Raw genomic sequence first — 26,635 nt, forward strand, 5'->3', positions numbered from 1 at the left:
ATTCTCTTGATGAAACATAGGAGGTAGAGTTAGCGAATGGCTTTGAGGCTGGGCAGAGATACTTGGTCTTGATAGAAGAGCCAAATTGAGGGCAGAATTGTTTCTCTGTCAAAGGCATGAATGACATGGCATGGAAAACACCTTCAAGGGGAGTTGTTGTGGCAAAGGGGGATGGAAGTATGTGCACTGAAGAGGAAATACGCTGGTCCATCAAGGTTACAGCCGAGAGGTCGCTAAAGCCATCCGGCAATGAGGTGATGCAAACCTGAACTGGATTGTGCCTCCAAAATGGAGGGAGGTTCGAAGAAACAGATCCCAGAGACGTTGTCATGCATCAGAAGGTAATGAGTTGACTCATACCTCAACGCTTTCAGCACAGGAAGAAAACTGGGAAAGTAATGGTTTCACTGTTGCTTAAGAATTAGCTAAAAACACAGTTGTCTTGTAGAAGATCAAGGAAGTCCATTTCAGAAATGTATTTTATGTTTATTGATCAGATGGGGGAAACGTCCTGCAGATGGAGACAAGTAGATGGATGGAGACATGGGAGTGGGGAGAGAGCTCAAGGTAGCAGGTCACGTCTCTTCACTTATTCCTCTCGCCTCTTTACCTCTCTGCAGTGCTTCTTTAGTGTAGTATCTGGAATTTTGGGAAAACTCAGCAAACACTACTGATGGATTTTCACTGCCTACTGCTCTCTTTATTACAAAGAATGGGCTCTCAGTTTCCTTTATGAGCTTTAGCTCCACTCATATTTAAAAAAAGCACCAGAAACCATCCTCAATGCCCCTGAATCACCAGCAATCTTCTGTTTACAGACTCATTCAGACTGCACATATAGGATGGTAGGTGGGAATTGGATCTAAGGTAAATAATATATAAATTGGTACTAAAACTTAGCCCAATTCATAATCTGGATTTACCCCAGCAAGGGCTCCCCTCCTATTCCAAATGTCACTCCTTTAATGAACTAGGCAGATTATGTTGAGGTCCTAAACGAGCTGTCCAAATTCCAATCAGTCCCCAAGTCAAAGGGCTTGTTGAGGCCATTTGGTCCCCAGAGTCACCGTAACCACTGCAGCCCTGCAATTAGGATTCATAAAAGTGGGTATCTGGCCTGAATTTTCTCAGTAAAGAGAAGATTCTGACACAATGTTCTTCCAACTTTAAACATCACTTGGAGCGTATGTTCCATCAGGATTCTGGGCCCGCCCTGAGATGCTGATTTTGGAAGACTTCTGGAGGCACTGGATGGAGAATTTGCACTTCTAACAACCCCCCTGGTGAGGCCCTGGTGAGGCTGCTGCTCCCTGCCCACGGACCACACTCGCGCTCACAGAAGTAGTCCAGGTTGGACACAGAAGCAGGGAAGCCTAGAGCTGGGAGAGACTTCGGCAGGTGCCCCTCAGCGGCTCAGCCCATCCCGAGGCTGTAAGGTTCTGCAGACAGGAACCGGAAACATCCCAACTCGGACTTCCTGTCAGCCAGGTTCTCTTCAGAGGCCTTCATACCCATCAACTTGTTCAGTCCTGACGGTGAGCCTTCGTAGCAGGTGCTCTTACCTATTATTCCCATATAAATACCACAGATGATGAAACTGAGGGGCAGAAGCGCTAAATAACATTCTGAGGGACACACATACCCTAGGGAGCAAAGCCCGGAAGCAAAGACAGGCGATCCGCTCCAGACACCGCGCTCTGAAGCTCCATCTCGGCTGAGTACGGGCTGTGACACTGACGTTGTCAAGACCGAGAAACAGAGAAGGTGTCTGCTCAGAGTCAAGATGCGTCTCACTTTCCACAGCCTGGTATTTTCTGCTTCATCTAGCCTCTTAGGGGAGACACTGACGCACACGAATGCCCGCCTCCCGCCCACCCTGCCCCCAGGGGCTGAAGTGATCTCAGGAGCTTAGGCCCAGTGAGGGCTGAGTGGGCTGCCCACTTGTCTGTCCTCGTAGCTGGCGTGAAATGCTGCCTCTGATCTTGCTGGGTTCTCTGCAGAGGATGGAACACAGGAACGCTCTTTCCTCTGAGTGAGTGGGCACTGGGAAGGAAAGCACGAGGAAACTTCTTTTTCACCACTGTGTGATGACTGATGTTGGGCAGTAACATTGTCTCGCACGGCCTCTCTCACCACTGAGACCGCACTGTGGAGACCCTCAGTTTCCTTGGGAAACTCTCCCGAAAGCTACTCTGTGATAAAACTCGTCATTCCGCAGGTACAGCTGTAGGGATGAATGAATGGGACGATGTCCTGCCTCGCTGTTGGAAGGGCTCAGTTTTGTTTTAAGCTGCAACTACTCACCTCCCTGAATTTCAGGCCTTTGGGGCCTACAATGCCAATCGTGCTGATTCTCAGTTATTAGAACTATTATTTTGTAGGAATGAGAAGACGCTTAAGGCCGAAAACTCTAACAAGAGTCACAGGGCAGGGGGGCACCTGGGTGGCTCAGTGGGTTAAGCCTCTGCCTTTGGCTCGGGTCGTGGTCTCGGGGTCCTGGGATCAAGCCCCACATCGGGCTCTCTGCTCAGCGGAGAGCATGCTTCCCCTTCTCTCTCTGCCTGCCTCTCTGCCTGCTTGTGATCTCTCTGTCAAATAAATAAAATCTTAAAAAAATAAAAAAGATTCACAAGGCAGGACTTAGGAAGGTAAGAAAGAGACAGCTAAGAGCTCTGAACTTGAGCTTGTGGGGAAACATCTGGATTTAGCCACAGATCAGGCTGAGCAAGTCACCTACGCTCTTTTGGTCCAAATGTCTCATCTGTAAAATGGAGCTAAGAATCATTCTCCAACTAGTTCACAGGGCCGTTCAGGAGCAAATGGCAGGACAAGGCTCGCTGTTAGAGCGCTTTACGCAAACGCGTATTATCAGGGGGCTGGGGCTAGACTCTGCATATGCCTTAACTCACCACGTTAATTTTCTCCTGACTTTTCAATTCCCCTGTCTGTAATCTACATCTGAGTTCTGAAAGTGGGGATGAGACTAAACAGGTTGCCACAGACTGAATATTCGTGTCCCCCACAAAATGCATATGTTGAAACCTAATGACCAGGACGGTGGTATCGGGAGGTGGGGCCTCTGGGAGTCGGGATTAGATCATGAAGGTGGGCCCTCATGAATGAGATTAACACCCTCATATAGGAGACCCCACTAGGCTCCCTTGTCCCTTCTGCCATGTGAGGATACCTAATAAGACAGCCATCTGTAAGCCAGAAAGCAGGCTCACACCAGATACTGAATTGGCTGGCACCTTGATCTTGTACTTCCCAGCCTTCAGAACTGTGAGAAATAAGCCATAAAACCATCCATCCATTTTGTGGTCGTCTGTTCACGACTAAGACAGAGGTCAGCTATCATTTCTATGTTTTAAGACTTAACATGTCAATGCTGGCTTATAGTTAAAAATATCAGTTCTCTCCCACGCCACACACACACTCCCCTTGTGCAAGAAGCCTGACTTCATAATCATTTAAAATTGTTCTTGGAGGTGGAAGCCCGACAAGGTTGCTATGAGGTGACTGTCATTGGGTCCAGTAGCTGGTGTGGGGGCACTGCTGACTGGTCTGGCTTGAGGACAGAGAAGATCCAGGCCACAGCTGAGTCCTAGATCTGCCAAGAAAAGCTGTCCCAGTGCCAGAGTTCCAGGTGGGGACCGGGGGTGTCTGCAGTGCCCCTGCAGGGGTAGGGGTGCTGTAACAGCAATCAGCTAGAAAGGAGGCTACTGCTGGGTCAGCAGTGACTGGGAGGGGAGAGATGGCACTTTTCAGGAATCCTGCAAGTTCTAGCACGTTTGCAATTTCAGTGGAATTTTTTTAAAGAATCAAGGCTCGAGGAACAGTACTTTGGATGGAGTATGGGGATAGCTTACTGGGACTGGTTGGGACCAGGGCCAGGAATTTAAATCATTCTACATACTCCGACTCATTTATTCTCACATCATCTATGTGAAAAAGGTCAGCAGAGAGAAAATGTCCAACTTCTCTGAATGACTTTTCCAAAATTACAGAGAGCTTGAATTCCCTTTACATGTCAAACTTTACAACAAAACTCTTTCTTGATTCCAGTGTCTTAGTGTTTGGTTATTCAATGGTTTATACTATGAAAGATTGACGTTTTCATCAAGTCTGTTTATCATGGTCTGGAAAAACTCACAAAACCAGAAATTCAATAATAAGTATTGCCATTATCATCTCTTAAGGGAAGTCCAGGCATGTGGGGTTCAAATGCACCTGGCTTTCTAGAGAGACACACCTCCTTGCAGACTGCAGTGGTTCATGGTTTTGTTTGTTTGTTTGTTTAAGATTTTATTTCTTTATTTATCAGAGAGAGAGAGATCACAAGCAGGCAGAGTGGCAGGCAGAGGCAGAGGGAGAAGCAAGGAGCCCAATACAGGACTCCTCCCTGCAGGGCAACGAGCCCAATACAGAACTCGATCCCAAGACTCTGGGACCATGACCTGAGCCAAAGGCAGCCCCTTAACTGACTGAGCCACCCAGGCGTCCCTGCAATGGTTCATGGTTTGATGAACAATAATGACAAACAAGCACAACTTTTATTAATTGTGTGGGGTTGTTTCTAGATTTCATCATTTTATTATGAGCTACAGTTAATGCTTTAAGTATGTAAATGGTCTGTACTAAGTCCTCTATATTCTATTGCTAACTTCTCACACCCATAGTTATCTTTACAGTAAAATATGAAACCCTAAACGGTGATATTTCCAATATTAAAAATAGCTATATTGATCTGTTGAATATTTTAATTCTGAAAGCATAAGAAAAAAGTAACATGATAGAAGAGTACACGTTTTTTACCAAAACCATGGGGTGGGTGGAAAAAAAACCTAGAAATTTCAGCAAAAGCCCAAGGGAAGAAACGAGATTGGGGAAGAAGGGACCAAAAAGCGATAATAAGTCCATCTGGAATGTCTCCAGGTAACTAAGACTCATTACTATTTTTCCCCCAAAGAGCAAAAGAGGAGACTAGTTTCTCAGGGAAATGGACTGAAAATGTCTACAGGGTTGGATAGAGAGGTAGGCAAGTGAAGACAGCCAGGTGTAAGAAAAATCAGGGAACTTTCATCTTTTCTGTTTTTGACATTTGGTAGAGATGTGGGTGTATAGAGATTTCCCCGACAATGAGAAAAACAGCAGTATGGGCGGATGGTAAATGGCTCCTTGGCCGAAATCTTGGGGAGCAATGGAGAGTGGTGGGGACCATGATGACCTGAGGACTAGCTCCACCTAGTGGGGCAGTTTGATTACTCTTCAAGCATATACCTGATTGCTGTCTCATGGGAATGCGAGCTCTGCTCTCCTGTTTCTGGATTTTCACGAAAAGTCATAATCTGAAATTTTTTTTAAACAAGAAATCATCTGATTTTTAAAATGTCTTAATTAAAAACAATACACTGGTCAAGCAAAACACATCTGTGGGCTAGCTCAGGACTATAGATCCCAATTGTGACCTCTGATTTAAAGACAGTATTTTCACGTATTTGTGAGTTCTTAAATCCACATATGATCTGAAAGAAGCAATGGGCCAGCATTACTGAGACGTTAGCATCAACTCAGTTTCCTAAGAATTTAATAAATGCCACATTGAGTCAGATCAGCTCCACAGTTCACTCCTCAGAGGGGCACCAAGGGACACTTTTGGAAAGATTTAGAGCTTAATTTCTTTGACTCTAGTCTTAGGAAGTCCACCGAGTTCCACGAGCATTTTGATTTTGTTCTTTTTGATTTATAAAATACCTAAGTGCAGGAAAATACTAAAATAATGTGTCTCTAAGCTTTAATATTTTTATTTTTTATTTCTTTCTCTTTAAAGAGGTTTATTTATTTATTTATTTTTACTGGATCTTTCCTTTTTTTTTCTTTTTAAAAATTTAAATTCAATTAATTAACATATAATGTATTATTAGTTTCAGATGTAGAGGGCAGTGATTCATCAGTCTTACATATAATACCCAGTGCTCATTTCATCCCATGCCCTCCTTAATGTCTATCACCCAGTTCCCCATCCCCCCACCCCATCCCCTCCAGCAACCCTCAGTTTGTTTTCTATGATGAAGAGTCTCTTATGGTTTCTCTCCCTCTCTGATTTTGTCTTGTTTTATCTTTCCCTCTCTTCCTCTATGATCTTCTGTTTTGTTCCTTAAATTCTAGATATGAGTGATATCATATGATAATTTCTCTGATTAACTTATTTCTTTTAGCATAATACTCTCTAGTTCCATCCACGTCATTGGAAATGGTAAGATTTCATTTTTTTGAGGGTTGAGTAATATTCCATTGTGCGTGTGTGTGTACACACACATATATGTACACACACATATATCACATACTAGGTCAAAAATCAGGTCTCAACCAGTATCAAAAGATTGGGATCATTCCCTGCAGATTTTCAGACCACAGTGCTTTGAAATTTGAACTCAATTGCAAGAGAAAATTTGGAAAGAACTCAAATACATGGAGACTAAAGAGCATCCTACTAAAGAATGAATGGCTCAACAAGGAAATTAAAGAATTTAAAAAATTCATGGAAACAAATGAAAATGAAAACACAACTCTTCAAAACCTTTGGGATGCAGCAAGGCATTCCTAGCTTTAATATTTTTAAATGTCAAGCTCTTAAGCTTTTAAAAAAGTTTAATATTTGATGATAATTGCTTCAGTTATTGTTTTCAAGTTTTAAGGCAAAATGTGGAATTATCATTGATATTCTTGGTTACTCCTCCTTCTCCAGAAGAAACCATCATCCCAACTTCATGTTGATCATGTCCATGTGTGTTTTTCTAGCTTAAAAGAAAGTGTAAATCTTTCACCTATTAATATAGTCTAAAAACCTGAACTACTTACAGGTACAGACACGACCTAAGTTACTGCATAAATTGTGCAAAAAGTAAATCCAGACATTAGGGGACCAGTGGTTAAGTCATGTCATCTTTTCATAGATTAACTTTTCTCCTGGGATAATGATCTTTGTCCTATCCACCCAACTTGGGTGGGATGAAAACAAGCGTAATAATGAGAACGAGTGTTCTTTGGAAAAAGATAACATACAAGGTTCTAGCACTTTTATTAATGAATTCCTTATGTGTCTTACTCCCTTCACAAAGTACTAGTTTATTTTGTTTGTCCTCAGACAAAGTTGAGGGAGTGGCCCCCATTCCTACTGAGTAAGAGCTTTCTTTCCGAGCTTGATTTCATAAACTCCCATTATAAGCCTTCTCAGCCTTTGTCTTCCCAGACAAAGAAGTAGAATAGTTTCCTTCTTTCCCCCAAAGAAAAGCATTCTATTACAATTTTTATCATTGTTCTTCTAAGCCTTTCCTAAGTCGGTTATATCTTTCTCGAGGTATAGTAGCCAAAATTGCCTGCAGTATGACAGGTGCAAATAGTTTTGTGATTCTATTCTATGTAAGCATCTGGCAAGCAAAGCAACATGTAAGTAAAAATAAAATAAAATAAAACAAAAACAAAGCAAAACCCAGTCATATGAAAACCACAATGAGATACCAGCTCATACCCATTAGGATGGGTATTACAAAAACAAGAAACAAAACGCCAGAAAATAACACATGTTGGCAAGGATGTGGAGAAATTGGGGCCCTTGTGCACTGTTGGGGGGAGTGTAAAATGGTGTGGTTGTTATGGTAAACAGGATGGAGGCTCCTCAAAAAGTTGAAATCGAGTTATTAAATGATCCATTTCTGGGTATTTATTCCAAAGCATTGAAAACAGGTACTTAAGGAAGTATTTAAATACCTATGGTCATAGTAGCATTATTTACATAGATTTCCAATAATCAAAAAGTAGAAGAAACCCAAGCTTCTATTAACAGATGAATGGATAAACAAAATGTGGTATATACATACAATGGCTATTATCCAGCATTTAAAAGAAGGAAATTCTGATACAGGCTATAGCAGCAATGAGCCTTGAGGACTGGTATTAGGCTAAGTGAAACAAGTCAGTCACAAAAAGACAAATACTTTGTCTTTGTCATAAGTGGTTTAATTCCACTTATATGATGTACCTACAGCAGTCAAATTCATCTCTATGAATTTGTCCAGTAGAATGATGGTTACCAGGGCATAGAGTTATTGTTTAATGAATATAGAATTTTAATTTTGTAAGGTGGAGAGTTCTGGAAAACGGTTGCAAAACAATGTGAATGTACTTAATACTACTACCTGCACACTTAAAAATGGTCTAAGGATGGCCAAAATAAAGAAACAAAAAAACCCAAGTCAAGTCTAGAGCAGTTTGGCTCAAGAAGGATTATGAGAACATTACAGAAGTCTAGGTGAAAGTCTCCATCAGGCAGTGTCCACTACCAAGAGCATAGTTGTTAAGGTAGAGAAAGGAGGTCTTTTTCTAAAGTCTACCCCACAGTTCACTGTGGTTCATCATTATGTTCTGCCAATGAGCTAATAAGACCTATTAAGATAATAAGACCTAATAAGACCTTCTGTTATCTCTCTTTCAGAACCTAAAATATCACTATGCATTTACGGCTTGCTTTTAGGAAGTCCTCAATAAATATTAGTTGAAGGACTGATGGAAAGCATCATGGTTAAATGTTAGTCCTACATTACTTGGTCCTAGTTTCACCATCGACTAGTTCATCACAGCCTACATGACTTCTCTAAGCCTCATTTTATTTATGTGCTAATTAAAGAGAGTAAGAGCAGCTACTTCACAGAATTATTGGGAAGAGTAAATGAATGAATGCTTAGCATTGTATCTGGCTAGAAAATCAAGAAGGAGGGGCGCCTGGGTGGCTCAGTGGGTTAAAGACTCTGCCTTCGGCTCAGGTCATGATCCCAGGGTCCTGGGATCAAGCCCCGCATTGGGCTCTCTGCTCAGCGGGGAGCCTGCTTCCTCCTCTCTCTCTCTCTCTCTGCTTGCCTCTCTGCCTACTTGTGATCTCTGTCTGTCAAATAAATAAATAAATAATCTTAAAAAAAAAAAAAGAAAATCAAGAAGGAGGTAGAGACAAATACATAGGAAACAACTGGGTTGATAGAACCTGGGCTACGAGTTGTGTCTATTATACCCATATGCTTCCACTTAGTGAAATATTTGCTCGGGAAATATTTGCTGGATAAATTAACTAATTATAGGGTGAAACTAAAGGCTGAAATTTTGAAATCTGTTAAAAAAATTGTCAAATGAGTCCTTAATTTATTTTAAAGACGAGGACTGTATATTGAAGAGGTAGACTACGACAGATACCTGTATTCACTTCTGAGAATTTTTTTTAGCATTCTCAGGCCCCCATTGGTCCACTTGGAATCTATTCAGCACTTACTGTATTTCCTGCATGGTCCCAGTAAAACACTACCTTGCTCGCAGGCTAGTGGAAGAGACAAGTATGGAAATACATGATGGATTAAGGGCCACGCTGGAGGCATGTCCAAGGTGGTACAAAGGAAAGTTCCATCTACCCTGCTGGAGGGGAGAATGGTTTTGGTGAAGAAAGACCCCCGAGGGCAAGGCATTTGAATTGGATCATGAATAGGTAGGGCTTCTCCAGGTGGAGAGAGAGGGAGGGGAAAGACAGAGGAGACAAGACGTACAAAGTCATGAAATGTAGGTGAGGGAGATGAAACCACCAGACACCTTCAAGGAGGCATGAGTTATTTCCATGAAGCACTGAGCAAAAGTGGGGGAAAAGGAAGAGCCTCATAAAAATGGGCAGCGGCCAGATGGTCCAGAGCTCATTTGCTATGGAGGAGAGTTGCTTAATCCTCTTGCCAATGGGAAACCATGGTGAGTTTTAAGCAGAGCAGACCTGATCAGATACTGGCATGATAACTCCAATCATGGAGTGAAGAATAGGCAAGAGGCACCAAGACTACGGGAGACAGGTAGGTCAGGGGACTGACTAATCGGTTAGGGAAGCACTAGAGAAAAGAGAATGGTCTGGAGATCTTGGCTGTAATGAAAGGGATGGATTTGAGGGCTGTTAAGGAAGGTGAAATCAAATGCGTTCACCTCATTTTACTTGCTCTATAGGTAAGCGAAAACTTAAAGTACAAGCCACATTCATACTAAAGTCACACCTCCGAGGCTTCACCTGGGCATGTTGCCTGAAAATCAATACTCTTCTTTATTTTTATTTATTTATTTATTTATTTATTTTTAAAATATTTTATTTATTTATTTGACAGACAGAGATCACAAGTAGGCAGAGAGGCAGGCAGAGAGAGAGGAGGAAGCAGGCTCCCTGCTGAGCAGAGAGCCCGATGCGGGGCTCGATCCCAGGACTCTGGGATCATGACCTGAGCCGAAGGCAGAGGCTTGAACCCACTGAGCCACACAGGAGCCCCAATACTCTTCTTTAAAAAGTGAAGTGAGAGACAGCAGACTCTGCAAAGCAACTTCAACAATCATTACCTGCTGCTGGGTTTTACTGCACAAGCTTCCAGCATAACCCAAGGGGTTAACTCCATTGGGATTCCATGACTTGGTATCAAACTGGAAATTGAAGTCCTCCTCCATGGAGACCATGTTCCAGTATGGGGGGGGGGTTTGCTCCTCAACAACCCTGGCCTGCAGAGCTCTGTAAGGAAGCCCAGTTGCTCTGCTAGCACTAAGTCCAAGTTCAGTTCTAGGGCTGAAAACGAGTGCTGGTGACAATCTGTAAGGACGAGCCTCTTATGCGTCCTAAAGTCCTGTGAAAAGTCATACCTAGATTTACAGACAAGACCATAGAGCTGGGCCATTAAAGAAAGTGAGAAGATAAGAAACGGAATCAGATGGTTCAGCAGCTCTGCTGGAACGGCCAGAATTTGGCAGGCTCTCCAAGCGTTCTGGAATGAACACACGATAGCTAATTCTTCAGAAAAGCCTCATCTCCAGGGTGGTAGTAGTGAATTACCACCAGGAGACACATAGAATACTGTAACTTTTAATTACCTAGCAATTATCACAAGCTCTGAACATATTATTCACTTGAATAATAATAACAGAAGAGAGTAATAGTATCTGTGTGTTCACATACACGGCATAGAATTACAGCCATAAGCTCATGCTCTTGGAAACAATTTTGCCCAAATATATAAAACACTTCTTGATCAAGAGAACCCAAGGTGCATAATCGAATCCTTGACTTCTATAGTACCCGTGCTTGCTCTTTTTCTCTCTCTCCGTTTACTCTAGGACCCTCCCCAGACAGTTTCGAACACTTAAGACCAGACAAGTCATGTTGAAATAAAAACCCAAAGCCTTATAATCAATACAAGTTCATTTTATAAACTCAGGTTGCTGGTTAAGACCCTCTAGTCAAGGACCAACCCCCGCCCCCGCCAATGTTCACTCAGTGTTACTGATCAGGCGAAAGGTCAGCACATTATTTGCACAAAAAAAGACTAACAAGTGCAAAACCCAGTGTCTCACCCAGCTCCACGTCTTGATCATCAGTGAGCACAAGAATAATGTTGGGTCGGATGTTCTTTCGCTCCTGCTGTATCCGTCCTCTGAACCTCTGGGATCTGACGGTCGAACAGAGGCTCCCCAGCAGCTCTGTGCCCAGGACAGCCAGAACCAGAGCCCAGCAAGTATACTTCATTGTGTTTGGTCCAATGTCACGAAACCAACAGAATGTCTCAGCCTCCTGGTTTCTGCAGGTCTGGGCAGTCAGAGCAAAAGCGAGAGGGAGAGATGAAAATGACATCCAAACCCCAAACACAGTTGCAGAGAAAGGGCTACAACAAAGTGAGAGCTGGCACATGAACTGTTAGAGAGAGGGCTGCACATGAGTCAGATGTGGCAAAACCCTCCCAGGCGCTGGGGAGGTTTGTAAGCACTTGAATATTTTGCAAATTCACTTCTGTCCTTTCTTCTCCTTCCAACTTTTCCTATTTCAAAATGCATTGCCAAAACAGAATTTCCAACACAGGGCTCAAATATAAAAGTCTTCTGACAAAAGCTAATACCTTGAATTAGGTATCCTGGTTGAATAATCAATTTCTGTACTCAGAGGTTTTCAGAACTTCTGCAGATGGGGTCCTAGAGGGGGAGAAGAAACAAAGGAGATGTCAGTCAAGGTGGAGATGTCAGTCAAGGGTTTTGATATAGATTTTGGTGTGAAAGTCTCTCGAAACAGCATACACATATACATACACATATACACACATATACATAAACATACACATATACATACACACACATATATACACATACACACGCATATACACACATATACATACGCATATACATGCACACATATACACATACACATATATGCATATATACATATGCACACACATATACACATACATACATATACATATAAATATACATACATGTATACATATACACACACACACACATATACATATACATATACATATATATGTGTATATATATACACAAAATCCATACTCCAAAAGGGAGGAACAGGAGAAAACAATATTCACAGCTGCTAACAAAACACTCAAAATATATCTTCATTTCATAATCAGCTCCTTAAAGTGGTGACATGGGTCCCATCCCTGCTCACACTCTGACAGTCCTTGAAACATCCCCAGGAAAACTCAGGCTGGACCAGGCAGTGCCCGCAGCACCTGCGAAACCAGGGGGGGTTTGGGGAGTGTTTGCATCTGGGGAGCGGCTGGCACGAGGGGAGTGTGCTAAGGGCGCGCTGACTCACCTGCATAGACACTGAGTACTTATGAAGCAGAATCAACTGCAAGGCTGTCATTTGTCATCTGCATTATGTCACTCACTACCCAGGAGAGTTCTTTCTGCTGACAAAGACTTCATAGTAGGTGACTGGGAGGGCAACCTTGCCCAGCCCCCGAAAAGCTCCTAACTGTCCTCCATCAATCGCCAGGGGAAGGGGCGCTTCCTCCGGGTGAGGCTTGTCCCTCTGTCCAGCCCGTGTCCTCAGTGTGCCAGCGCCTAAGGGGACCGAGCCCTCCTTCAACTGTCAGCACCAGCCTCGCTATCACAGAGCCCTGGCGCTGCACCGCCGGCAGACGGGTTTTGCCGCAGCACATCTAAACCTGCAAAGCAAAATGATTGATTGCTCTGAAGCCGGAGGGTACAGTCTTCCCTTCCACATTAAAATAAATAAATAAATCAGATCTGGAGGGGAGTGCTGCGAAATCTTTGCAAAACTGCCCAAGACGAGACTTCCGAAAGGGTTGGAAGAATGCCCCTTTCACTTTAGAGCACTAACCTGCTGAAAGCATTTCTCTTGGACCTCTGATAGCAAAAGGCTCATTAAAAAAAAAAAAATCTTTCTTTTGGATGTCACAGGGGAATGTCTGCATGGGAATTTAGGCCACCCTAAAATTAATTAGATAGTGGCCCGGTTCGTCAGCCACTCTGTCCCCACACACCTGAGGGTCTGTATTTTGAATTGCAACAATAAACTGACATCAGATAAACAAGCGTAGCGAATCAAGTGTGAGACTCGCCAGGCAGAAGAAAAGGGACTCCACCGCTCATTTCCATGCCTTAAATTCTGGAGGGTGACGCAGGGCAGCGGGAGAAGAAAGAAGAAAGCCTGTGGACTATTTACCCCCTAGCCACACACATTATTTTGTTTTACACAAACACACACACCCCTATTATTTTAAACTTTATGAGCTGTTTTGTAAACAGTTCTAATGCTTTTCACTCTGCAGCCTGTAATTACTTTGAGAGAGAGAGAGAGGGAGAGGGAGAGGAAGGGAGATGCACTCTATAGGAAATAGATTTTAAACAAAAATCTAGTGCTTTCGGAAGGCAGAACATCAAACCCACCACCTCCCATGGATCTTGTGGCTCTGAGAAAGTCAATACACAAGGATTTTTTTTTTTTTTTTTTGTAAGAACTCAGGGTTATTTCAGTGATTGCTGTACGTGGTGAACACTGAAAGCCAGCAATTGTTCTGCACTGACTGGTTTCTGTGCATTTGTTTCAAATCGTGAGAAAACTGATACGAGCAAGAAAGACAGGAGAGGGAAAGAAGGAAGTCAAACAATGGCTGTCTCCCGCAAAACATCATCAGGCTAAACAGTGACGTGCAGAAATTTCTTAGAAGCTCGGTCCTCTAAGTAGCAAGAGTCTGCTCCCCTCTCAAAGCCTGCAAGGGTGGGTGAATAGAGAGCGAGCAGGAGTCTCTTGGATCCACTCTAGTCATAACCCAGCCTCTGCTGACAGTAGCGACCAGGAAAGTTCAGGCAGACTCCCAGCGTCGTGCAAACAACAGCACTGGGAGTTTAAATAATCAACCCCACACGAAACTGAAAAGTCTTCACAATTAAGATGCTAATAACATTCCCTGGAACCCAACCAACATTACTGCTTATTCTTTTATCTTATTTACTTTGTCTCTTCCTTTAGGAAAAAGAAAATTAGCCTTAATGGTACCTTGAGTAAACGACACTGAACTACATTGAAAAGGATTTCCTAATGAAGAAAGGGGAGAGCCAAGTGGATACACTTTTCTTTTTTCCTATATGACTTTCCTTGGAGAGTTAAAGGTTCATAAGAAGCCTACAGATTTTGTTTTTTGTGTTTTTTTTTTGTTTTGTTTTTGCCATAGTTTATTATCGATTCAGGGAGTACATATGTAAATGAGGAGAAATTAAGTAGTGCAGAAACCTGGACTTTCAGACAGGTCTGACCAGCAGGAACATGCTATCTTTACCTCATCTCCCTTCACTAAAACACAAAACATACCACTCTGGAAAACCTGCCCGCAGACAATTCCTTATTCAAAAAATGACCTTTTAAAACTTGTCATCCTCTCACTGCCTGGTTTCCAGCTCCAGAAGGGAAAGAAGTAAAGAAGAAGAAGAAAAAAATTGACAGACAAATACAGAACTTGACTAAGGAGACAAGGATGCAATGTTTAAATCAGATACTTTGTGGTGGACAACAAGTGTCCTTAGAGACTAACAATTTGTCCTGAGAAAGAGCAGAAAATGGGAGAAATGGTAAAGGGGGCTTTTTTCACACGCGGCAAGTGAGCTCGAGGAACTGTGTTGTATTCATGAATCAGGATCACAATACAAGTCGCCTTTTCTTCAAGCCCTAAAATGAAAACACCAATGGTAGCTATAGCCAGTTGATGTGGAAAGTTTGTAGGGCTTTGTTTAGGGCAGTCATGCCAAACTATAAATGTGACATTAAAAGTTTCAAGTCACATATAAAAGGAAAAAAAAAAAAAAACCAACAGACCAGGGAGACTTCAAGCCAACGGGATGGAAAAGTCTAGCTCACACATGCTCAGTGAGCAACACCCCACATGAAATCAAGACCCTTGTTGCCTTAGCAGCTAGACGCTTTGTCGACTGCAGTGGTTCTCAAGGTGTCCCCTAGGACTTTGGTGGAGTCCCTGAGATTCTTTCTAGGGAGAGTCCACAAGGTCAACACTGTTTTGATAAGAATACTGACACATTCGCTTTTTTCACTTTGTGGACTGGTAGGTAAAATCGTTTTTGTCTGAATAAAGGGAGCGTCACATACAGTTAAAAAAAGCCAGTTTCTTTCAAGGTGAAACCGTAAAATGACTAATTGTATTAAATCCTGACCCTTGAACACACATCTTTTCTTTTTAATTTTGTTTTATGAGCCCGGAGATACATGTATAGCTCTTTGTTGCCTCTGGAGGTGTGAGGATAGTCGAGGAACAGCACTTGTGTGACTGAGTGACAGGTTCCTCGGGACACTGCTTTTGGCTCATGGAACACTATTTGTACTTGAACGGATTACTTGGACTTGGGTATTTGGCAGACATCTCTTAAGGAATAAATGAAATGAGACTGTCATTTCAAGGAAAACAGCTGACAATATTTGTTGTATTTGTTGCCAATGATAGAAATCTAGCTTCCAAGCTAAACTCAGAATTTAGGAAAACTTGGATCTGCTGCCATGAACTTGACAGCTTCTCAATATGTAAAACCTTTCAATGACGTTGACGTTGATATTAACAAATGTTATTTTTTGGTATTAAAAAATGAAATGTGTCAAATTTAGCATGTTTGTATAATTCAGTGAACCAATATTTCTCAAATGACCAAGTAAAATGCTACGGAATCACACATCAGCAAAAAAGTTTCAAAGTGCAAGATGACCATTGGATTTTAATGTAACGGAGTATGAAAGCTCATTGATGGGGTTTCAGATTACTTAGGACAACTAATCTTTAAGAAGTCACCACTTGTCAAGTTTTGGCATAGTATCAAAGGAGATCTACAAGTGTCTGAAAAAGCCATTAAAATACTTTTCCTTTTCCAACTACTTATCCATGTGAGGCTGCATTTTATTACTTTATTTCAACCAAAACAATATATTTCAACACATGAAATCCAGAAGTAGATATAAGAATCCAGCTCTCTTCTCTTCAGATAAATATGTGTAAAAATATAAAATAGTGTTGAGGCGCCTGGATGGCTCAGTCAGTTAAGCGTCTGCCTTCAGCTCAGGTCATGATCCCAGGGTCCTGGGACCGAGCCTCACATCAGGCTCCCTTCTCACCGGAAAGCCTGCTTCTCCCTCTCCCACTCCCCTGCTTGTGCTCCTGTTCTCACCATCTCTCTTTCTCTGTCAAATAAATAAATAAAATCTTAAAAAAAAAGATTTTATTTATTTGAGAGAGAGAGAGAATACAAATGGGGAGAAAGGCAGAAGGACAAGCAGATGCCCCGTTGAGCAGGGAACCCCAAGCAGGACTCAGTCCCAGCAGCCCAATACCATGACCTGAGCTGAAGTCAGACGCTTGACCATTTGAGCTACCCAGGCTCCCTGCTCTGTTGTAATTTCTAATTATCAGTAGATATAAGCTACATTATAAAAAGCTCTTGAGGATCTTCAATAAATTTTAATAATATAAAAGGATCTTGAGCCCCAAAGCTTTGAGAATTGCTGACCTAGCATATACCCAGCAGCATAGTTAAGCCCAGAATTTTACTTCTAAGGCTGCAGATCTGGCCCCATTCACAAACATATTCACTGTTTTGTCCCTTAAAACCCTGAAACTGTCCTAAGTTCTAAATGCCTAGTATAGGGGCACCTGGGTGGCTCAGTGGGTTAAGCCTCTGCCTTCGGCTCAGGTCATGATCCCAGGGTCCTGGGATCGAGCCCCGCATCGGGCTCTCTGCTCAGTAGGGAGCCTGCTTCCTCCTCTCTCTCTGCCTGCCTCTCTGCCTACTTGTGATCTCTGTCTGTCAAATAAAGAAATAAAATCTTAAAAATAAACAAACAAATAAATAAATAAATGCCTAGTGTACAAAGAGGTTGTTGAGTGATGACACCTTGTGATTTGTTGGTTTGTTTTCTTTTTAATCTGAGGATGACATAGAATTTTACAAATGCATGCCCACGCTACAAAGTATGTTAGAGACAGGATCAGAACAACCCACTTAACACAGAAATAAACCTCTCAGGGATGGGGCAAAGCAATTATTTCTAGTACAAAGCAATGCCACCCCATAGTTAAGGCAGAGAAAAAAAAAGGGACACCATAAGCAATCAAATCAGCAGGAGAGATTAGGCCAGCGTTATACAATTCTTCAAAGCTGAATTTAGCCAGAACACACTTGGTGTATCCAAGGAGTGAAGTAAAATAGGATTATACCAGCAAGAAACTGGTACCAACATCCGGCCCCCTTTGCCAACGGCCAGTCTACATACTCACATTTCTAAGGGTCTGTTTACATGGCCCCTTTCCCTTACCTTTGGCTTTCAAGTTTCCCATACATTACTTTTTTTCTTTAGGAGAAGTCTTCAGGACATGCTATCTTCTTTATAATATATGGAAACCAAGAAGGAGCTAATTTCTTCTTTTAAAAACCCCATAGCTGGCAAAGTTCATCTACCATTAATCCCCAGAAAGCATATTTCCTGATCTAATTTATTACAACTCCAAGCAAAGGAGATAGACATCAGTCTCCTTCTGGTGCAGTAACATTTTTTACCCCTGTAATAATAAATCTCTTCCAACAACTAGAGACAGCTGAAAGCGTTCATCTCTGACCTGGAGCACCTTTGGGGAAATACCGGGCTAAATGAAGAACTCCTCCTCCAACAATATTTGCTTTCCTTCCCTTTCTCCCTTTCTACTGTTTCTCCCGCCAACACATGAATCCTGAAATTGAAAGGAATCTTGAAAATTCATCTATTCACCAAATTGTTATCATTGGTTGTCCCGGGGTATGGTGAGGGAGAGGAACAGATTTTGTTTTTAATTCATTCGTGTCTATATTGGATGTTTTTTCCCCCAATGGCCTGTTGCATTATAAAGATAGAGACAAATAAATGCAGGATTTCTACATTTGCCCTCTGTCTTCTCAGGGAGGAAGAGGATAGACAGGAGGAGCAGTGGTAAGCACGAAGTGAGAGGCGATAGCAAGAACTTTGGAGACTCAGCCCCACAGAGATAGGAACTAAAATCACACAAAAGTGATTTTTACACCAAGGGCATTTTCGAGAATGCCGGAAGTCCAAGACGAAGATTTGTCCAGCTTCTTTCAAGTAAGAATTAGCAAAATGAAGGAAAACAAAGTGGTCTAAAAATTATGAAAGGAACCAAAAGGATCTGATATATATATTTTTTAAGATTATTTATTTATTTGACAGAGAGAGAGAGATCATAAGCAGGCAGAGAGGCAGGCAGAGGGAGCGGCAAGCAGGCTCCTCGCTGAGCAGAGAGCCCGATGCGGGGCTTGATGTGGGGCTGGATCCCAGGACCCTGAGATCATGACCTGAGCCGAAGGCAGAGGCCCAACCCACTGAAGCCACTCAGGTGCCCCAAGGGTCTGATGTTCTTGAAGCAGACACTGTGAAATGACTGAAGGGTCTAATAATATCACTAATTGCCTGGGGGGCAGTGAGAACAGTGGACCAAGAGAGGCAGAAAAACAAACAAACAAACAAACAAACTTGGAGAATCTTGCAATCAAGTTTTTCGAGCCTCCAACATGGAAGTGACCCGGATCATATCTAACATTTCATTGGCTGTCACTGTCACACAACTCTGTCCAGGTGCAAGGCGGCTGAAAATCTCGGGGAGCAGAGGAAGTGCTTACTGAGCACTACTGTCTATGCCAGAAGCGTCAGGTTTCGTCTGCACCTTATTTATTTACTTTGTTTTCTCTCTCCAGATACACACACAGCTGTGTACACTCAAGTACTGAAAATATGTATATAAATACATTTGGACATGTATTTCAAGTAATGAGGAAACATAGTCTGGGTAACTTAAAGTTCAACCATTCCTAGATGCTAAAAATGTACTTTTAACAGATTTATCGATTCCTGGGGGGGAACATGTTTCATTTTAGTTTCTTTCCCTGATGTACAGAATCTGCTTCAATACGAATTTAAAGTTCCACAATTCTTGCAATACATTTAGTTGAAGAAAATATTTATTTATTTGTCAGAGGGAGAGAGAGAGAGAGAGCACACGAGCAGGGAGAGCAGGAGACAGAAGGAGAAGCAGGCTCCCCTCTGAGCAAGGAGCCTGATGCAGGACTCGATCCCAGGACTCTGGGATCATGACCTGAACCAAAGGCAAATGCTTAACCGACTGTGCCACCCAGGTGTCCCCCCAAAAATATATATTTTAAAGATATTATTTACTTGTTTATTTGACAGAGAGAGCACAAGCAGGGGACGGGGAGAGGGAGAGGGAGAAGCAGGCTCCCCGCTGAGCAGGGAGCCCAGTGTGGGGCTTGATCCCAGGACCCCAGGATCACGACCTGAGCTGAAGGCAGACGCTTAAGAGACTGAGCCACCCAGGTGCCCTTGAAGAAAATACTTTTTAAAAAATAAATTAGATGCTATATTTATATTCAAAAGTGTTTCTCCAAATATTTTCTTGTAGTTAAAATCTATGTGAGGAGGGATGCCTGGGTGGCTCAGTTGATGAAGTGTCTGCCTTTGGCTCAGGTCATGATCCCAGGATCCTGGGATCAAGTCCTGCATTGGGGTCCTCCTTACCTACTTAGCCTGCTTCTCCCTCTGCCTGCTGCTCCCTCTGCTTGTGTGCTCTCTCTGACAAATAAATAAGTAAAATCTTTAAAAAAATCTGTGCGAGGGGCGCCTGTGTGGCTCAGTGGGTTAAAGCCTCTGCCTTCGGCTCAGGTCATGGTCTCGGGGTCCTGGGATCGAGCCCCACATCGGGCTCTCTGCTCAGTGGGGAGCCTGCTTCCTCCTCTCTCTCTGTCTGCCTCTCTACTTGTAATCTCTGTTTATCAAATAAATAAATAAAATCTTAAAAAAAAATCTGTGTGAGGAAAGAGGAACACCTGACTTTACAATATTAATTAAGCCACAGTCAAAAGAGTTCCACTGGCCTACTTTCTATGCCATCAAGATCACCACCAATATAATGCTCGTTAACATTTTCTAAGCGTTTCACTACAGCAGATTAGAGTTACAAGTTCCTTCTGAGGGATTCTGCTGGTCTCACACAGAGTGATGACCAAGAAAGGGAGTCTTTGAAACAGAGTGTGAAAGATGAATGTGCATTTCAAAACAATGCTAGTTCCGAAAGACTTAGGGGCAAATATGGAGGGTGACTCTCCCTCCCCCTCAGCCCTCTTCCCCCATGCACCAAATATATTACTTACAGGACAACCTCTTAAAAACCAGACATTCATATTTAAGTCAACTCCTTTGCTCAGAGACATTTTCAAGGAATCTACAAATTCATATTAGTTCACGTATTGATATTTCAAAAGCGCTCCTTCACAATTTGTGCTGGGAAATACTATTTTGAGTTTTCTTTGTATTACTGGCTAAAGATATAATTCCAAGTCTTTTTTTTTTGAAATTAACAAATACATTTTAATCTGCAAAATATCTTCTTTTGTACATTTTATTTATTTTTCTTTCTTTTTTTCTAAAAATTTTATTTTTTTTTCAGTGTTCCAAAATTCATTGTTTATGCACCACACCCAGTGCTCCATGCAATATGTGCCCTCCTGAATACCCACCACCAGGCTCACCCAGCTCCCCACCCCCTCCCTTCCAAAACCCTCCATTTGTTTCTCAGACTCCGCAGTCTCTCATGGTTTGTCTCCCCCTCTGATTTCCCCCAACTCACTTCTCCTCTCCATCTCCCCGTGTCCTCCATGTTATTCCTTATTCCAAGTTTTTTAATGACAAAATCATCTTCAACAAGTGCTTTATATGTACCTAAATCCTTACGTGAGCCTTAGATTGTCCTTTAGTTGTACGCTTACCTCCGAACACTAACAAGCACAGCTGTGTATTTATCAAGTAAAAAGAGCAACTGCACTTAAGTTTCAAGTGAAACTCAGGCCTGTGATCGTGGAAAATACCATTACAGGGGAACACACTGAGTAACTAATAGGCCTATCTTGGCAAATTAATTTAGTAACCTTAGCCATAATGCATGCATTAAGCATATAATGAATGCACATTGTCTGCCCTTGTTGACGTCCATCAGATACATGGCATTCTTGTCCACTCAGATTCATCTACCTACCCTCAACTCATTATCTGGACCTAGAGATATTTATCAAGGTCTTCAGATTGATCAGCACATGAAGAGACACAGCGGGAGAACTGTAAGACCATAAATTCACTAACATTTACCGATTCAAATGATGCTGCTTGCACCAAAAGCCCTGTAGGAACGTGAAACTTAAAATAGGCCTTCTGTCTTAGCTTATTGTCTGGACAGAAGCTGAGAAAAATCGTAGCTAATAAAAACCCATGTTTGGCTCTCTTGTTACACAAGAGTAAACTTTATGATGTTTTTAAGCTGAAGAATTTCTAGAATGAAAATTTTGAGTCATATTATCATCTGAAACTATTATTTGTCATATTTGTAAGGTAACTGTCCTGCTAAGGCCAAAATTAAGATCTCTGTCTGTGGATGTTTGAGGCAAATTTATGTTATTTTCACTAGAGGTTCTCTATAAATAGATGTTTACAGTTGGACCAGTCCTAGATTTCATCTAGATCACAAACACTTGATGGAGTGCTGCTTCCAGAATTTACTTTCTCACTAACTGGTCTACTTTGTTTTAAACCTTCATTTCTCAGCACACACAAGAACAGTACTTGTCACACAAAGAAGCTGATATAATTAAACCAGATGATGTGCCCCACAAGTAAAATCAGCCATTCATGAAAGCTGGTCACCAGAGGCCATTTCAAACAATGCATATTTCAGAGTAATCTAAAGTAATCCCTTCTCTCTACTGATTGGGTTTCCAAGAAGTTTTAAGCACATGTGTGCTGCGAAAAGGAGGCTTATTAAAACCTGATGTGATATTAGAGATTATAATGCAACAGGATTGGGTTGATTTTCATATCTGAGTCTTCAAAAAGAAAGCAATTTTCAATGATACGTGTAAGCTTACTCAAAACATTCTGCATGCAAAGGTAGACAGCGTTTACTTATTAATTAAGAGAAAAAATAAAGAATGGTCCCTGCTAGCTGAATGGGGTTTATATTTATATATAAAATTGGCATATGCAAGTGGAGGAGAATATAGAAATTAAGAAACAGGACAGAGGAGCAGAGGGGAAGGGAAGGAAAAATAAAACAAGGTGAAATCAAAGTGGGAGCCAAACCAAAAGAGACTCTTAATCATAGGAAAAGAACTGAGGGTTGTTGGAGGGGAGGGGGGCATGGGGTCACTGGGAGATGGGCATTAAGGGCACGTGATGTGATGAGCAGTGGGTGTTATACACAACTGATGAATCACTGAACTCTACCTCTGAAACTAATAATACACTATATGTTACTTAATTGCATGTAAATAAAATAACATAAAATTTAAAATGAAAGTGGAAGAGAAACTAGAAAATAGCTTTCACTGATGGACAGATAGGCAAAGCACAGCAAATATTTGCAACTATGCATAGTGAGGAGCTTGGATTATTTAGAAAATTCTTTGCAAAGTTGTGAATCTCTAGTACATCATTCTTCTGGCTCACCATGGTGAAACATGATCAAAATGGGTCCTAGAACAGCATTAGACAACTTAAAAATATTAGTGATCGTCATTTGTAGAACTGGATTCTTACAATTACTGAGTAAATGCCCATGGTTTAACAATACCTCCAGAACTCAAGGCTCTCTGGGGATTTTACTTGTTTTTTCCTGATCCATTTTCTATTTTCTAATTGTGCAGATGACTCCTGGACAACATGGGTATGAACCTCATGGGTCCACTTATACATGGATTTAAAAAAAATAAATACAGCACCATAAATGTATTTTCTTTTCCTTATGATTTTCTTAATACCATTTTCTTTTTTTTAGCCTACTTTATTGCAAGAATACAGTGTATAATACATATAACCTAAAACATATGTGTTAATTGACTACATTATCAGTAAGACTTCTGGTCAACAGTAGGCTATTGGTAGTTAAGCTTTTGAGGAGTCAAAAGTTATACTCAGATTTTTGACTATGCAGGAGGACATCAGCTCCGACTCCTGTGTTGTTCAAGAGTCAACTGTATTTAGTTTCAATCAAGGATGAAAATATAAAGGATTAGATTTTTTTTTTAAGATTTTACTTATGTATTTGGGAGGCAGAGAATGAGAGAGAGAGAGAGAGAACGAATATGAGAGGGGGAAGGTCAGAGGGAGAAGCAGACTCCGTGCCGAGCAGGGAGCCTCATGTGGGACTTGATCCTGGGACTCCAGGATCATGACCTGAGCCAAAGGCAGTTGCCCAACCAACTGAGCCATTTCAGGATCTTCTGCATACAGCTCTAGATCCTTGCAAAGGACATAAAACGAAACATGTAAACGATCATGAACTGGTTTATGAAATTAGCAAAACCCAACACCCTGACACACAGAAAATGTGCTATTCCTCATTGGAACACTGCTTCACACACCTGATCGTATATGAGAGAGGAGGTTAGCAGCAGTGCTAAACGGAGTTAATGTGCAGGACAAAATCTAGAGGACACGTAAAAATCTCTTAGTTTGAAGTTTATAGACTGAATGTTTGTGTACTCCCTTCAAATTCATATGTTGAAATCCTAGCCCCTAATGTGGTGATATCAGGAGGTGGGGCCTTTGGGAATTATTTAGGTCATAAGAGAACCCTCACATGGGCTTGGTATCCTCATAAAAGGGATCCCAGAGAGTTCTCCCACCCCCTTCCCTTTGAGGACAGAGAAGATGACTATCTGTGAACCAGAATGCAGGCTCTACCAGACACCAAATCTGCCAAGCACCCTGATCGTGAACTTTTAGCTTCCAGAATTGTGAAAAATAAACGTTTGTCATTTAAACCCCCCAGAGTATGTTATTTTTGTTAAAGCAGCTCAGATGGACTAAGACAAAGGGATCTTAAAGCTTACCTAGATTAACTTCTAACTATCGAATAAAACCTCCCTAGAGCATCAATGAAAACATGCCCATCTAGGTAACACAGAACTCGCTAGAACATCTGTGTGGTTTAGGGCAGCTTCTAAGCTTAGAAAATTCTCCCTTTTATTGAACAAAATCCTGTCCTCCTCTCTTCTAAATGTTTATTTACGTTCCAATCTACTGAGCCACACAAAATAATTCTATATTCTTCTCTATAACAAATGTTTTAATATTTGAAGTTGGTTTCCATCTGACTTCTAAATCTTCTCCTCTTAAAAAAACATATTTGTGTCGTGGAGAGAGATGGGAGAGCAGTGGAAGGGGTTATTTTTGAATTTGGCCATTTCTTGGCTAAGAACTGGATCAAGAGATCCTATACAGTTGTAGCTGTACAAATAAGAAGCCAGCATACTCAATGCCTTTCTGGATCAAAGGAATTTTGACTGCCAGACTACTAATCAATGCTTTCCAAATTCACTAAGGATAATTTCCTTAGTACTACTACTTATGTGCTTGGACTAAATTCAACTCAGAAATCTTCCAAAATTTACATAATTAACTTGTTAATCAGTTTTATTGGGGAATAAAGTCAGACAAGAAAGATGAAGATCCAGGCTAAGAGTTATAATCCAAGTGCTGGATTTTTGTCATCCCTTGAAAATTTAGTCATTGATTTCTCTCTAGATTTTGATGAAGCATTCCTTCTAAGAAACATTTTTCTTAGGGGAACTCTCTTACACTGTTGGTGGGAATGCAAACTGGTGCAACCACTCTGGAAAACAGTATGGAGGGTTCTCAAAAAGTTGAAATTAGAACTACTCAACAATCCAGCAATTGCACTAATAGGTATTTACCCAAAGGATACAAAAATATAGATTGAAAGGGTACATGCACCCTGATGCTTATAGCAGCATTATTAACAATCACCAAACTATGGAAAGAGTCCTAGTGTCCATCAACTGGTGAATGGATAAAGAAGACAGGGTATATGTATATACAATGGAATATTACTCAGCCATCGAAAAGAATGAAATCTTGCCATTTGCAACAACATGATTGGAGCTAGAGTGTATTAGGCTAAGCAAAAAAAATGAGTCAGAGAAAGACAAATATTGTGTGATTTCACTTTTATGTTGAATTTAGGAAACAAACCAGATGAACATATGGAAAGGGGGAAAAAGAGAGAAGGAAGCAAACCATATAGACTCTTAATAATAGAGAACAAATTGAGGGTTGTTAGAGGGAGGTGGGTAGGGGATGGGCTAAATAGGTCATGGGGATTAAGGAGGGTAGCTGTTACGATGAGCACTGGGTGTTATATGTACATGATGAACCACTAACTTCTACTTCTGAAACCAACATTACACCATATGTTAACTAACTAGAATTTAAATAAAAATTTGAAAGAAAAAAAAAAACAAGAAACATCTTTTTTACCACACTTGGTTCCCAATTTCAGAACAGCTGGGTACTTTCAAAAAGCCATGCAAGAGAAGAACCATTATTCTATCATCACACAAAGGCTCCAAGCTCAAGTACTTAAATGACAAGGTAGGGCAGGGGTTCATCATAACACCTGGAGGGCTTGCTAATTGCTCCAGCATTCCCAATTCAGGGATGGGGTCTATAAAATTGCATTTTTGAGAAGTTCCTAGTGATGCTGATATGGACAGTACTGGTCCAGGGTAAAGCAATCAACCCCATTACAACTTGCAAAAAGAGAGGTGCATGGAGCCAAGTTTGGGGAAGGTCTTTCAAGTCCTCTCCAGGTTTTGCATGGGCTAAGGCAGCTGAGCATTCACCAGCCAGGGCTACTGATATGGCCAATTATTTCATAGCTGATAGGACTCTCCAAAAAAATAAGTAATTAAGTAATTAGTTAATTAATTAATTATAGATGGGAATAAAGAGGGAGAAGAAATGGAAGGGACAGGGGGAGAATCTCAAGCAGACTCCGCCCCAGCGCAGAGTCCAACTCAGGGCTCGATCCCATAACCCTGAGATCATGACCTGAGCTGAAACCCAGACATGGACACTCCATCAACCGAGCCATCCAGGCTCCCCCCCACCCACCCCACCATAGGACTTTTTTGTAAGATCACCTTTTGTGGAGTTTTGGAGAAGGCAAACGTCCTACACATTCAGACTTCAGTAGGCGTGGACAACAGAAAGAGTTTTCCACTGGAGAGAATGAAACTTCCCTTAGCAAATTACCAGAAGTGGCTTTTGAATGACCTTCTGATGTCCCTTTCTATACATTCCTATTCAACTGAAGAAGGTAGGTCCCACAAATCCTTGGCATATGGGAACTACTGG

The 26,635-nt window shown here is 41.6% G+C and overlaps 1 protein-coding gene across 5 annotated transcripts in view; it reads right to left on the reverse strand.

The window, feature by feature from the left end:
* LOC111156825 (sulfatase 1) overlaps positions 1-26,635 on the reverse strand; it is a 176,605-nt gene that overhangs the window by 71,201 nt on the left and 78,769 nt on the right. For all 5 annotated transcript variants that reach the window (XM_022517920.1, XM_022517919.1, XM_022517917.1 and 2 more), the window contains 2 exons: positions 11,949-12,021; positions 11,410-11,641 (listed from right to left, as the gene is read on the reverse strand). In XM_022517920.1, coding sequence (XP_022373628.1) covers positions 11,410-11,581 — 172 coding nt within the window. In that variant the 5' untranslated portion in view covers positions 11,582-11,641; positions 11,949-12,021. The remainder of the gene's footprint in view (positions 1-11,409; positions 11,642-11,948; positions 12,022-26,635) is intronic.

The sequence above is a fragment of the Enhydra lutris genome, unplaced genomic scaffold, assembly GCF_002288905.1.
Source record: "Enhydra lutris kenyoni isolate GAN:26980312 unplaced genomic scaffold, ASM228890v2 scaffoldscaffold49, whole genome shotgun sequence".
Taxonomy (NCBI): Eukaryota; Metazoa; Chordata; class Mammalia; order Carnivora; family Mustelidae; genus Enhydra; species Enhydra lutris.